The sequence below is a fragment of the Betta splendens genome, chromosome 7 (assembly GCF_900634795.4).
Source record: "Betta splendens chromosome 7, fBetSpl5.4, whole genome shotgun sequence".
Classification (NCBI taxonomy): Eukaryota; Metazoa; Chordata; class Actinopteri; order Anabantiformes; family Osphronemidae; genus Betta; species Betta splendens.
The window spans coordinates 1,529,453-1,543,676 of NC_040887.2; the positions used below are offsets into that span (position 1 = coordinate 1,529,453).

The following is a 14,224-nucleotide window of genomic DNA, read 5'->3' on the forward strand; positions in this document are numbered from 1 at the left end:
CTGCATTTTCTGTGCCGCGCCGCTGTTGTTGTAGCAACTAGTGGCCCAGCAGTGAATGAAGCAGATGTGCAGGTCATCTATCACCTGACAGCTCCCACTCCCCCACTGAGCAAGTCATCACGGTGACAGGCCGCCGAGTCTCATCCATTACCTCAGACCGAGCCTCATCCACTACCTCGGACCCGGCCATTAGGCCCGACGCGCTGAGCTGCGAGAGACACCAGAGACGAGAGACTCAGGAAGTCGCATTCCCTTTCCCCAAAAAGACGAGAAGAGTCTGATTCTGGGGACGAAGCTGCACGTTGTAGCGGCGCCTCTTTAGTGTCTGAGAGCGTTTCTATTATGATACAAGCTCCAACACGAAGGCTCCTAATAAAGATTTACTTTTATGGTCATTTAAAAGTACGTAATGACTCAGTCAATAACCGATTCTCATTCAATGAGCAATTAATGTAATTTATAGCATAAAGGTTTAACAACTGGCTGCTTTGTCATCATCATCATCTCCTTTATACCATTTAAAACCGTGTCATTGAGTGTTTTTGGTGTTTAATTGGAGTTTGTGTCATGATCAGATGTAAAGGAAGCAATAACAGGAAGCGTGTGTTGTTAGTGTCATTCTGTTCCTGTATTCCATCAGTAGTAGTCATGAAACGCAGCAAACACTGAGCAAAGTCACTTACAATATACACCGCGGCCGCTTCACACGAGGGATTTAATAAAAGGGGTCATGAATATGCCAACATCATAAATAAGACATTCATATAAAAATAGGCTTTTACAAAATATACTCTATTAACCAATATTTACCAAAAGTGGAAATTGTGCCTGTTTTCTTTAATCTTAAATCCTGTCAAATGAATCAGCTTGAAGTGAGACAGTTCAGCTTGTGCCTCGGAGTCCGGTTCTCTAGACTAGCAGCAAACGCAGAAGACAAACTCACGGGCAGGTCAGCAGGTCACAGCCCATCAGTCCAGACAGGTTCATATCCAGTGAGTCCATCGAATGAGCTACAAGCTTCCAGCTTTGTTACAAGATCAGTAGTTTAACAGAATAAATTAATAGGAATTATTTCCATTTTCTAAATACAGTGTTAAATATTCCAGAAGTTTGTGTCATTTCATGCCGTGCTCAGTTACAACATCAGCATCAGTTTGCATGAGTCCAAACCACACAACGCGTCCTGATCCGTCACCGCTCCAATGGGTGAAGATCTCAGTGTGCAAAGGTTTCTGCGTGTCGTCGTTTGTCCGTGAAGCGCTCGCTGGCTCTCTCTCTCTCGCTCGCCCGCCCGCCCGCTCGCTCACTCTTTCGCTCCAGCGTCTAATAAATACCCTCATTTGCACGTGTACACCTCTGTCCTCTCGCTGCACGTGTTGCACTTGACGTAGCAGCACCACAGGAACTTGCAGTTGCACTGCCACACGCGCGAGTACTGGTGCGTGTTGTATCCGCGGCCGCAGCACATCAGGTCGCAGCCGCTGATGTGCTGCATCATGGTCTTGTTGCACACGCGGCCCTGCGTGCCCAGGCTGCCGGTCACCGGGTCGGCCTCGCAGTAGTTGGGCGACTTGTCGATGTAGACCAGGTCCGTGTCCATGGGCTTCCTGTACGAGTGCGGCTTCTTGATCTTCAGGAACTTGGGCCGCTTGTTGCGGCTGGCCTTCACCGCCTCCACCTGCAGCGCCTGGCCGTACTTCTCCTTCAGGATGTAGCCCAGCTCGCGGAACTTGGGGAGCGTGGTCCAGCAGGTCTTGGTGGTGCAGGAGCCGGAGACGCCGTGGCACTTGCACTCCAGCCGCATGTTCTTCTCCAGAACCTGAAGACACAAGAACAGGTGGGTTAGAGGCTCCGGTCGAGGCTCCGGTCGAGGCTCCGGTCGAGGCTCCGGTCGAGGCTCCGATCGAGGCCCCGATCGAGGCTCCGATCGAGGCTCCGGTCGAGGCTCCGGTCGAGGCTCCGATCGAGGCTCCGATCGAGGCTCCGATCGCGGCCCCGATCGAGGCTCCGATCGAGGCTCCGGTCGAGGCTCCGGTCGAGGCTCCGACGCGCTCACGCTCCGCCTGTCCTTCAGAGCAAGTGAGGAGCTAAACTAATAACAGCGTGACTGTCAAACACAGTGTTTGGGGATTAGCTCAGCCCCAGCACACAGTGATAGCACAGACACAGGAGCCAAAATAAGGCATCAGGTTTCAGGCTGTGTGGATACGACGCAGCGCTGAGTGACTGGATCAGAGCGAAGCCTCCACTGATGACAATGAGGAGGCCGTTGACTCAAACTGGAGTCAACGGCGACTTCCTGCTTCGCAGCGCGGGATATTTATGCTTCTGTGTTCTTGGCAAAAACCAGGAACAAAAAACAAGAAAAGACGTGTGAACGAGAACACGACGTCTCCCAGCGCCGGCTGCAGCTCCTCATCCATCAGCACTTCTGTGACCAACACTTGTGACAGCCTTTGTCTGGATGTGTGTGTGAACTGCTCCTGCTCAGTGTCACTGCTTTTGATTAGCATAAATAGAGGAGGGGGCTGGAAAACGTTCAAAACACAGAGTCTATTTATTGGAGGAAGAAAAGGCAGAGCTTTGAATCCAGGAGGACGCGCTTTGAGCCGCGAGCCCATTCCTGCGTCCACATGAGCCCACGTGAACCCACGGACCTGAAGCGCTCAGAGGCCGACGCGCTGCCTCGAGCCGTGGCGCTGGACGGGTCCGTTTTGTGGATCGGGCCGTTTTGGCTCAGTGGGACGGAGCGAGGGGGACGGGTTAAAGGTGCTCCTTTATTCTCCCTTCCGCTGTTTTACTGCCACTTTATTCAGTCAGTCTCTAACCTCCAGACGGACTGGAGCCTCGGTGCTGCAGCCGTGCATGCAGAGAGGGTTGAGCGCCTTCCAGCCCGCGGTGATGAGCACACGGGATCGGCCCGTCTCATGCACCAAACCCTGAGCCACGAGGAGCTGGGTTCCCGTGGTTCCGTCCCACGGTGGAACCCGACGAGGCTGCTCGCGTCCCGTTCATGCGTTGATGATCAGACCCCTCGGCGGTTTCAGCGCCTCCTCGTCACCTACCTTGCGTCCCACCTCGTTGTTGTGCAGGTTCATGAGGGTCCTCGCGTTCTGCTTGACCTCCCGCGCGTCGATGAAGACTTTGGAGAAGCCCAGGCCGTAGCTGACGTCTGCAGAGCAGCCGCCCCACTTCCAGCCCTGGTCTTTGCTGTAGAAGCCCTGCTTGTCCGCGTCGCAGCTGCAGTCGCTCAGGTTTCCCTGCGTGCAGGCGGCGGTGATGGCGTGCGCCACGCCGGCGGCGATGATGGCGTAGGTGAACGCAGCCTCTTTGCTGCCTGGGGACGAGAACACTGGATGAATGAAGGGAGAGTGGAGTGTTCTCCTGCAGCTCAAAGACAATGCCATAAGCGCGGCGCAGTCTGAAATGGGACGAGAGATGAATTATTAACAGCGTGAGCGCTGCCGCGCTCTGAAGCCATGAACCAACATGGCCGCCGGCCGCCCAGTCAATAACGCTGCATGAATAACAGGGTTGTGGCGAGAAGGAGCTATTGATCCGTCACATTCTTTGGACGGATCTTCTGCCCGCGTTATCGCTCCACGTCCACTAGCAATCATTTACACTCACGCACAGAAATACTGACAATAACTAAAGGTTAATCTGAGGATTCATAGGCAAAGTTAGAGCAGAAAGAGTCGAACAAAGAATCTACAGGTTGATCACTTCCACGTGGGACCAACAGGAAGCTGATGGTTTCAGCATCAGTCACATGTGCGTAAATGAACTCCTCTCGTCCCTGTTTGCTCCACACAAACACCAGCCTCCTCTGTGCTTCACTATGTAAAGCTGCATGTTTTTGATAAACATCTTGGCTCGTTGCCGTGGCCATTGAAAAAAAAGACTCATATTGAGGCATCAATTATGTTGACGTTTTTATAGACTCCGTGGGCTCGGAGCCAGAAAACAAGGTGTGCCGGTGCACGGCGCTGCTAATTCTTCCTCTGCTGCTGCGAGTGCATGGGTTCACGTTCAGAACCTTGTAATGAGAGATGGCAGATACGGAGCAAAGAGCACCAAGGCCGCACAGGTTCCGCTCAGTCCCAACATTAAAAGCTTGAACGCGTCCGCCTGCTGATGCCGAGCGTTGTGTCGGACGCTGCTCAGTGCGTTTCTCACCAGACAACAATCAGCCTCATACGATGCGCCTCCTATGCTAATCCGACGGGTGAAACCAATCTATTGGCCACGGCTGGACTGGGCTCATTCATGAAGAACAGACTGTCAAACTCAACGCATGAGCAGCTAATCCCTTTTCTCCCACAGCAGCTCTGAGCTTCTGACGTCCTCAACTTTGTTCTATCTGAGCTTTGGCTTTGCTTTAAAACTGTTTATTTGTTAATGCTTCACACTTAAACTCCTTAAAATTAATAAAAATGTTTGTCTTGAGATTTCATCCTGCTCCATAGGTTCTGTTCTTCCTCATATTAACAGCCTTTAATCCTCTCAGCTGTGAATCTATCGCTCTCTGATTGATCAGATCTTGAGGCTTTTTGTCACTGGCTCCGATGAAACCATTTCTCCCATTTAGTACTTTCATGTCGTGCCTTGCTCCCGGCTTTTCCCCGCTGTAACTTATACCCGTGGTAAGATGTGGCTCCTACAGTGGGAGCCGCGGCACCCATCACTAGACAGGATAAAGACCAGTGGAAATGTGCCTCCAGAGACTGTGCTGGGCTCAAAGAGAGGCTGCCAACATTCACGGGGGCTTTGTTACAGCGCTGGCTTCTCAGAACCACTCAGTGAAAGGTCCGGAGCAGAACTGGGCCCGATGGAAACAGAACTGGCTCCTCGCTTCCTTTAATAATGCAACACCACCGTTTAAGATTCACTTAAGATTAAGTGCAACAGCTAAAGATTTAGATTTTATGGCCATGAATAAACGCAAGTTAACAAGGAGACACGTTTATGTAGAACATTTTATAGACTGTAATTAATAAGATAGAAATGTTGTTGCAGGTCACTGTATTTTATCAACAGTGATGTGACTCATTTTTAGAGGAAACAGTGAAAGATAAAGACTGGACACATTTTACGCACAATGCGCAGAACTGCGCACCTTGATGCGTCTGGCGTTAATTCAGACTTTGTGTTTACGGCCGAAGGAAACGGTACTAAACAAACGTTAGACAGCAACATACCCACTTTCAACTCTTTTCCGAAGACTGTCCTCTCTCCAAGCGCAGAGCAGTTCCAGCGCCCGCTTTTGAACTGAAACTGACACTCGTTGATGCCCATTTGCGCTCCCTCTCCGATGACGATAATGGCATCGGGGCGACTCTGGCAGATAATCCGCTGTCTGGGAGCCAAACCGGGGATCTTGTTACAGATTATGCTCGCACCTAAGGCCACCACCGACGAGAAGCCACTGCGGATGGAAGATGGGAAGAGCTGAGAGAAGGAAGCCGCTCACCGATTCAGGATTTCATATTTTGGCTATGATAATTTAAGGTTATACGTCACTCTTTAAAATCAAATCCGTCTTGTGTCTACTGTGTCCTATTGAAGTAGTTAATAATACTTGTTGTTTGCGATTTTTATATATTAACAACTTAATTTTTATCATAAAACGCAGACGAAATTCTACAATAACGCGGACCCGACGTGAACCAGAAGGAAACCTGTGTGAATTAGGATCCAGGTGCAGATGTATGAGCTCTAATGCTATAATAAAGGAAGTGCGTCGAGTACTACGCGTGTTGTAACCGCCGTCTTCCCAAACTCGGTCTTTATCAAATAGATCTACTACTTTCTCCGGGCGAACGCGGGCTGCAGTCGCCGTTTAGAAGAACGTGAAAGTGATCCTGAACGCACCACAAACTAATGAGAAGTTGAATGAAAGCAGCTCACCCAATTTTCAAATAAACAATTCCCAGACATAATAAAACTCTTAGAATCCAGCGGCGCGTTCTCCGACTCATTGCGGCCCCGTTCTCACTTTCATGCAAGATTTGTGGAAGCTGATGAAACCGCGGCGCGCGCCGTCTCCGCTCGGTCGCAGCCCAGGTGACTCCGGGGGAAATCCGAGAAGACAAGCATCCAACGCCAGTTAGACGTTCACCAGGCGGCGGCGGAGGAGTGATCCGACCTCCCTTTGCGTGGCCCCCGTTCGCTGGGCCCTCTTGTCATTGCGAGGGTGTCACAGGTAACAGGTAACAACCCTGGGGTGAAGCAAGTGCGATTATGTGGTTCTCACAGTTCTCCTGCTACCCGCAGGTCTGCCTATATATCTGGCTCATCTATCTGGGGCGTGTTCACAGGAGACGTGGGGCCCTGCTGAAGAATCCCGCCAGGGCTGATCTCACACACACACACACACACACACACACACACACACACACACACACACACACACACACACACACACACACACTGCTATTTATTTGGTTATTAAGTGGGTCAGAGCGTAATGTTACCAGGGCTCCTTTATCACAAATAACTGTATGTTATAACACGAACGAGCAAATAAAAAGTCCGCTGAGAAACGATAATGAACCAGGACTGACGAGTCGGACGCGTTGCTTCTTCTAATTAGGTGACGCAGCGTGTTTGTTCATATTCGCCAGAGGAACGGCTCACCTGGCGCAGCCTGTGCGCCGCGTGCTGCACATTACGCTCACGTGTGAGCTTTGTTGTGGCGACGCCTGCTGGTGCAGACGAGGCACTGCAGGCGACGGAGACCACGCCCCGCGGTCCGGTTTGCTTCCCGTAGCTTGGCTGAGCGCGGATCCAGGAAGAGGTCGTGTTTTGGGTGCAGTCATGGATGCGGATCCGGACCCTCACTACTTGATCGGCGATTGTCTTATTTATATTTTTACTTTCCTGTCAGAGGAAGATTTGATCAGTGCGTCAAGTGTGTGTAAGGTAAGTGTCCGAATGCGGAAGTAGCTGAAAGGGGCGGGCTTTTAATTTGAAATGCTCCATAACAGTGTGAATGTGTGCTTTCAGGACTGGCACGCTGCCGGAGAGACTCCCTGGTTGTGGAGGTGAGGCCTCGGTACCTGAAACCCCGTTCCAGGCCGCTGTGAAGTAACTTTAGCTTGTGCGCCCCCGCAGGAGGCTGTGTCTGCAGCGCTGGAGCTTCTGCAACCTCACTGTGTTAGGAAGCGAGCGCGTGAAGCACTCATGGAAGAGATACTTCCTGCGCAGGTCCCACCTGGAGCTGAGCATGCGCAAAGGCCAGTCGGGAGGCTACAGCTGCAAAAGCCTCCGGGGACACACAGGTAGGACCCGGCCCGGACTCCGCCGCCTCGCCCCGTTGCTCCGGTTCTGTTGCGTCTGACGCGCGTGCTCCTCCAGGGCGCGTGGTGGGGCTGTTGTACCTGCAGAGGAACCCAGCGCAGCATCCGGACCTGTGGGACAGCAGGGCCACGGTCTGCAGCGCGTCCAGTGACGGCACCGTGCGAGCGTGGAACGTCCACGAGGTCAGGGCGACGCTCCGTCAACACGGCGTCAGACTCTGACTCACCCTGGACTCATCCAGTACCCAAACATTAGAGCACCGTTTGTGTTTGTGCAGCAGAGCATGTGCTGCAGTAACGTTCACTGCCCGGTTCTCCTGCAGAGCGAGCTCCTGTGGTGCAGCCCTGCTCAGAACCCTTTGACAGCGATCGTCAGCGATGAGGAGCGTGCGGTGGTGATCACAGCGGACTCCACGGGCCTGGTCCAAACCTGGCAGGGGCAGACGGGCCAGAACCTGGCCTCCTTCTCTACGGGCTCCTCGCGCTGCACGTTGCTCCAGTACAACGTGGACAGTGACTGGTTTCTGACTGTGAGGGACTGGTTTTTAGTTTTTGTGTTTTTTCTCCCACTTTCATCATGAGCTTCTGGTCTGTTGCTCCAGGTCGGGACCGGTCAGGGGTCTCTGTGGACGCTAGCCGGGTCGTCGCTGAACAAAGCGTCCAGCCTGGTGCTGTGGGACACGTTTGAAGTCAACATCCTTCTAGTTTCTCCTGACAAGAAATGGGTCATGGCTGGAACCAAGGATAATAATGATTCCAGTCCAAAGGTATTTCTTGTTTCCACTGACAGCCTGTCTGCATGTTTGTGTTTCTTTCTGTGCAGATGACGCAGTGGTAGCGGCTGTTCTCAGATAAGAGTGATGAGCCTTTATGTTGCTGCCAGGTGATTTCTACTGCGAGCTTGACCTCTCCGCCCGAGGACGCCGATGCGCTGTGTGAGTGGCTGCCTGTCACTGGGAGCCAGGCTGCTGTCTTCGTGCCCCACCAGCCTGCCAGACTGGCCGTCCTCCACTGCAGCGAGCACTCCCAGCACAAAGCCGTCACTGTGCTTGATGTCAGTGTTCGAAAAACCAAGTACAAGTCAGAGATCCAGGGTGAGGACGGAGATGTGTGCACAATGACCCGGGAAACATACAGAGGCCTCGACACTGGAAGAGTTTAATGAAACTTTATTATGACCTTTGTGTGAAAATGAGAAAACGTCCCACAAAAACTGTGCTTTGGTGGCGTTTTGTGTTGATCTGTTGTTTCCGCCTCAGTCCAGCAGGTGGCGTCGTTCCCCCTGACTCTCGGGCCTTGGTCCCCACGCATCCTGCTCCAGGCCAACGCTGGGAACCTGGTGCTGGCGGCTGAGCAGGAGCTGTGTGTGTACTCTCTGCAGGGAGCGCTGCTCGCCAGCTTCAGGGAGCACACCATGCCCATCGCCTCCATATGTGTGGTAGGCCCTCCTCCTCCTGCTGCTGCTGCGCAGTCGCTCCTCGTACTGTCTGTGACCACTGTCTGTCCTGTCTGAACTTTTGCAGGATTCGTTTCGTGTGGTGACGGCGTCTCAGGATCTGTCCTTACGAGTGCTGACGTGGAGAAACGACCGAGACCGTGGCCTGAGTCTGGAGAGCAGATACCATTTACTGGGGGGCTCCCACAGCATGTCCAGGTCTGCACACAGTATGTGAACGCACTCTGCGTGCCTATATATATGCTAATCTGTGTCCCTGCTGTGTGCTGTGCTGCAGAGGCTTCACTCATGTTGCCTGTGACTACTCCAGCATCGTGGCCTCGGTGGAGGGAAAGGACGGCAAAGACGTGTTGAAGGCGTATTCCTTCACCTGCTGAGCATCGCACATGTCGGAGGCTTTTCTGGGATGAACTGCATTGTGTTCTTTGGTTCTTTGGTTTTGTATGTTTACAAAGGAGGCAACAGGTTTACAGCTGCTATGATGTGGGAAAGGCATTGAAGTGTTGTGTGACGCTAAGATAACGCTACAGCTAACGCTTCTGAATGTGAGGGCTGTCAGTGTGACCTCTGCTCTGTACAGAGGAAAAGTAAAACTGATTCGACTGCACATGCGTTCTGTTTACTCTGAGAACAGAATCATTGTTTACAAGGCACAACCCCCCCCCCACACACACACACACGGCGATGGAGCGAATGGGACGGCAGAGGAGGAGCAGTCTGTCATCCTGTGGTCCTGGTTTGTCTCATGCCTTCGAGGAGGCGCCGTAGGACCTTGGTCATGGAGGCTTTGCTCTCTTCTTTGTTGGTGTCCATCTGATCAGAAACATCATCATCATCAAAGTTCAAACCCAATAAGTTGAGATGGAATTGACTGTAACATGTAAATAAAGCGTGCTGTCTCTCACCCAGGCCAGAGCCTTGACTGTGCGGCTCAGAAACGCATTTTCTACCCTTTGTGGTATTTTCCCCATGTGAGCCATACAGTCCAGGATGCACGTTAGTGTCTGTGTTTGAGCCTGGAAGGAGGAGGGAGACGGTGAGCGTGAGCTGGGAACAAAGCGCTTCACTGTTGAGGCATTTCATCGTAGTCAGGTCTGACCGGGTCCAGAGTGTTCAGGACGGTCTGAGGGTCGGCGTCAGGGTCGTGTGTCAGCGCCTCGACGTCCTGAACAGACACGATGGGCTCCTTGAGCTGCTCCAACCAGGCCCACATGAGGCCGGTGAGGATGAAGGGGTCCCGCTCCATGCACAGCCGCTCCCAGGCTCCGCCCTGGTTAAGCTCAGCCTGCACACAGCGGGTGGGCCCAGTAACGCTACCCATACATGTATCGGTGCATCTCCCACCGGTGCTGCTCACTTACCTGCCAGGTCAACACCCTGCTCCTGTGCGCTTTGTCCCCGTCGAGGGCCAGGTCCACGGCCAGGGCCTGTGCCACCAGCAGCCTCCTGGCTTCCAGCGACAGCTCCGACTGCAGAGTGATGAAGGGCACCTCCCACTCTGCTCCCGCACCTTTAGGCCCGTTCATCTTGAGTTCCCTGCTCTGCTCTGCTTTCCATTGGGACAGCACGCTGCCCATGTTAGCAGCTTGGTGGTGTCCCACAGATTCACTGCGCTGGATGGATTTATGCTTCACCCTCTCCAGCACTATGCGTCCATCCTTTTGGTTTTCTATGTCCTTGATCTGCCAGAGCGACCCAGTCTGGAGGGGCTGCGTGAGGACGTTGAAGTCTGAGCCCAGTCGCCTCAAGTCGGACTCGCTGTAGCTCAGGCTTTTGCGGTGGTAGAAGATGGGTGGCTCGTTGAAATGTCTATGTAAGGTGGGCACGCCTGGTAGACGCGGCTCCTGTGCAAACGCTTCAGGCCCTAGTTTCTTAACCATACTCAGAGTCTCCTCAATGTCATGAACATCTGGGGCCTCTAAGATGTCCTCTTCAATCACTTGGCGATTCTCTGCGATGTCCAGCAGCAGCCTGCAGACAAGCTGGACGATCTTGGGAAGGTGTCTGAGCTTTTTGCGCTCGTTGCCGTGCAGTATGTGTCTCTGGCGGTTCAGGTACTGGGACAGAGTGACTGGGCCGGTTCGAGGCTCAGCGCAGGAAAACACGCTCCTCAGCGGATCAAGGAACTGGACAAACTGTCGGACGCATCGCAGCTGACTCCGGGTCTGGATGGAATTGGGCCGTTTAGCTCGGACGTAGGAAATAGCCTGGTTGGCAGTCATTCTGGTGGCGTAGGCCAAGAAACACGCCACCAACACACCTGGAGGGAAGAACAGGGAAGAACTCTGAGAAGGCTGCGGAACCAACTGACCAATCGGATCGCTACCACTAAACTACCTGTCCTGCCCAGACCAGCGTGGCAGTGCACGGCTATCCTGCCGTCCTGCAGCGCAAAGGCCATGACCTTCAACATGTCCAACACGCAGGTGAGGTTGGCCACGCCGTAGTCGTCCCAGCCGAAGTTGTAGAAGTAGACTGGAAAAGTAAGACGCTGTTAGTGGATACAACACCAGCTTCATGAGGAGTAATCGCTGAAGGCACTAACTGTTATTTTCCATGAAGAACTCTGGTCTGTATGAGAAACCACTTTCTGGCTCCAGAGGGTTTCCACAACTGGCATGTTCACCAGGTATCTGTAGGTTGATTACTGTTTTAATACCAGCCCTTGATGTAAACATACACACAGAGACATACATGTTTCATTATTAGCATTTCAAGGTGCTGTGTGTTACGTTCTAGGAGCGAAGCTTGTGTTTACCTCTTGAATTGATCGATGATGTTGTATTTCTCAATGATTTCTGTTGATGGTCTGGACATGGCAAGGAGGTGTTCAGTAATCCTAAAAAAAGAGAGAGCGTGTAAATACAAGACAAGGTAGACGTAACGTCTTCCTGCTATTATCACAGCAGCGCACCAGGACGAGTAGAGGCCTTTAATGGCCTGCTGGTCGTCTCTCCAGTAGCTTGGGTTGTCATATTTGCAGTCTTGACCTCCACAGCCGAGTGAGCACTGCATATGTGAAGGGATGACGTAACGTATGGCTTCTCCCACCATGGTGTATTTTGCTCTGGGGGCTGTGACTGAAGAAGAAAGGTACAGAAACCAAAAGAGAGCTTTTAGTTGTGGCTCCATGACTTCAGTAACTGAGATCATTAGCGATGAGCGCTCTGAGGTGTCTAATCCTGGTCTGATGCCGTGCGTGTGCCAGGGAGGGGCTTTTACTTACTGTATTCCATCAGAGTTCCTCCTGTTGACTTTGCCATGTGAGCATTCACTCAGTCTGACTTCCACAGTCATAGCAGGTCGTGGAAACACACAGCTGAGTGGTTGTATCATGTGCTGCTAAACCTGTGCGGCTGAAGCTCAGTATTATGTCATTAGTAAACTTGTCCCCACATCCTACAAAAAACCTTCAATGAAAAAATTAGAAATAATGAATAAATAGCTGCTCTCCTGGACTGGCATCATTAGTAATGTGTGAAATAGTCAACTTTAGATTAACAACCAATCTAAGAATAAATACAACTAATTAGAATCTATTTCATTGAAATTAGCTGCTTACCAGTAATAGGTGGAATATCGTCATCCCAGAACACGGATGGTTTCGAGCTGCAGTTAGCAACATCTCTGACATCAACAGCTCTGATGCTGTGTTTCCCCTCCATGAGAAGTCAATCCTGAGGCCTCGCTTGGTTTGATTTGCCAGATCATCTCCTTGTAGCAGAGTGGGGCCACACCGGTACCAGGTAAGTCACCTATGTGAGTAAATGAATGAAAAGTCATAAATGAGACTAAAAGTAGCAGCGATTGTGTGGTTGCAGTGTCCCAGTCACCAGCTCTAGGGTGAGTGTTGGTCTATTCCTGACTTGTCCTGGATTAGACCATTAATCCCATTACTGCACAGCTAATAGAGCACCCACTCCTCAGCAGACCTCCTCATCTGTGCACATCGCTCCTTCCTTCTGCTCAACACAACAATCTACAAATGATTCTTGATTATAACAATATTGAGTATTTACTGATTCATTCATTATTTGATGCAAACAAGTCAATTTATACTCGTATATATGTATTTTGTGTAGTACGATTTTAACCATATTATGTTTATTGTTGGGAAAAGAATTTTCAGATTTCATCTTTGTGTCATGATAATCTTCACATTTGATCTGAAATCAAGGCCTGGAATTCTCCTGTCCTGCTGCCAGTGAGACCTCAGTGACAGAGAAAGCAGATAAAATCAGATTATTCTTAGGCCGTTAAAGCTGGTTAGGTTTAGATCACTGAACTGGGAGCAGTTTAACAGACTGTACAGGCCGCTTTATATTCGTATCTAGACCTGGAAATAATTACAAATACGATTGGAAAATAATGTGAACAAACAAAATGAAGAAATTAAGAAGCCAACAAAAGTGGGTTGAAGGACGGCTGCCCAGAGGAAGTGTGTAAAATAAACCCTAAAGGTGTCAAACACATTACACGGTGTCTCTGAAGTGAAGCAATCAACGGTGGAGTTCAGTTTGACTACAGGGAAGAATCACCATCTGAAACCTGAAACGAGAAACAGCGGAACTGACAAAATATTCTGTCAACACCAAGATACTGAGCTAAATGAAGTGTACGCAGACTGAGACGAGGCTCAGTTAATGAGTGGTTTGATAGAAGCGTATTTCACCAGCCTCCCTCCTCCTCCTCACCCGCTTCACCACAGCCGCCATTTATTTATGCACACATTCCTGTTCCACTCACGAGTCCAGGCTTGATGTGTTTCCACACCCACTTCTCTAATGTCTCAGTCACCAGCATTAAATCTGCCAACTTCACAGATCTCACTGTTTTTACAGGCTCTGATCTCAATTATAGTGAAAACCCGAATTAGACAATGTATTAAAGATGCATTGAAAAACTGTACCTTAGTTATTTTCTACCATTTGCGAAATAACTATTTATTTATCATATATTAAGGATTAGGATTCGTTGCAGTGCAGTAAGATGTGTTGTGCCGTAAAAACATTTTTATCATATAATTTGTGATTAGAAGACACAAAAACGCAGTGACCGTAGTTGAGGACGCCAGAGGGCAGCATACTTCCGTAGAGTCTCTGCCGCCGCACAGCCGCTCGTGCGTCCGCTCGTTGGGTTTCTATGACAACAAACGGCTCGGAGAAAGAGTTCCGTGGTCCACATGAGCACGTTTGCAAAGACTGATGGGAAACGAGTTTCTTTCCTGGCTGCAGTACATTCTGGTGAGGGACGGCTCAAACAATAATGTACTACGTTACCCAGAAAGCACTGGCGAACCGCAGAAGCTGGGCGTGGTTGCGTAGGTGCGTCTCTCTTCAACAAATGGGCAGTTCAGATATTTCAAACAAGCCAGAGTCGTTATCTACAAAATACCGGAATAGGCCTATTTAGCTTCAAAATAAAGGACACGTTTACAGGTGTTTTTGGATTTGTTTCTTGTATATAT

The 14,224-nt window shown here is 50.8% G+C and overlaps 3 protein-coding genes across 12 annotated transcripts; 1 reads left to right on the forward strand and 2 right to left on the reverse strand.

The window, feature by feature from the left end:
- Positions 1-606: 606 nt before the first annotated feature.
- On the reverse strand, positions 607-6,292 carry LOC114858319 (protein Wnt-7a). The gene is made up of 4 exons (XM_029155461.3): positions 5,911-6,292; positions 5,202-5,428; positions 3,066-3,337; positions 607-1,819 (listed from the first exon to the last, which is right to left on the reverse strand). The coding sequence occupies exons 1-4, from the start codon at positions 5,979-5,981 to the stop codon at positions 1,337-1,339; spliced, it is 1,053 nt and encodes a 350-aa protein (XP_029011294.1). The 5' UTR covers positions 5,982-6,292; the 3' UTR covers positions 607-1,336.
- A 461-nt stretch (positions 6,293-6,753) lies between these two features.
- fbxw12 (F-box and WD repeat domain containing 12) lies at positions 6,754-9,661 on the forward strand. The gene is made up of 10 exons (XM_029155419.3): positions 6,754-6,924; positions 7,009-7,046; positions 7,117-7,283; positions 7,360-7,484; positions 7,625-7,831; positions 7,904-8,068; positions 8,185-8,395; positions 8,561-8,739; positions 8,825-8,955; positions 9,035-9,661. Exons 1-10 carry the CDS (start codon positions 6,820-6,822, stop codon positions 9,132-9,134), a joined length of 1,428 nt encoding a protein of 475 aa, XP_029011252.1. The 5' UTR covers positions 6,754-6,819; the 3' UTR covers positions 9,135-9,661.
- ptpdc1b (protein tyrosine phosphatase domain containing 1b) lies at positions 9,430-13,918 on the reverse strand. 10 transcript variants are annotated; one of them, XM_029155373.3, is made up of 13 exons: positions 13,844-13,918; positions 13,234-13,305; positions 12,591-12,719; positions 12,320-12,512; positions 11,984-12,167; positions 11,672-11,837; positions 11,516-11,596; positions 11,303-11,421; positions 11,095-11,232; positions 10,119-11,017; positions 9,857-10,042; positions 9,663-9,773; positions 9,430-9,570 (listed from the first exon to the last, which is right to left on the reverse strand). In XM_029155373.3, the coding sequence occupies exons 5-13, from the start codon at positions 12,018-12,020 to the stop codon at positions 9,478-9,480; spliced, it is 1,830 nt and encodes a 609-aa protein (XP_029011206.1). In that variant the 5' UTR covers positions 12,021-12,167; positions 12,320-12,512; positions 12,591-12,719; positions 13,234-13,305; positions 13,844-13,918; the 3' UTR covers positions 9,430-9,477. The 10 variants fall into 10 exon arrangements, with proteins under 10 accessions (XP_029011206.1, XP_040927618.1, XP_040927617.1 ...); XM_041071684.2 differs by having other exon boundaries at positions 13,814-13,860; XM_041071683.2 differs by lacking the exon at positions 13,844-13,918 and adding an exon at positions 13,452-13,793.
- Positions 13,919-14,224: the final 306 nt, after the last annotated feature.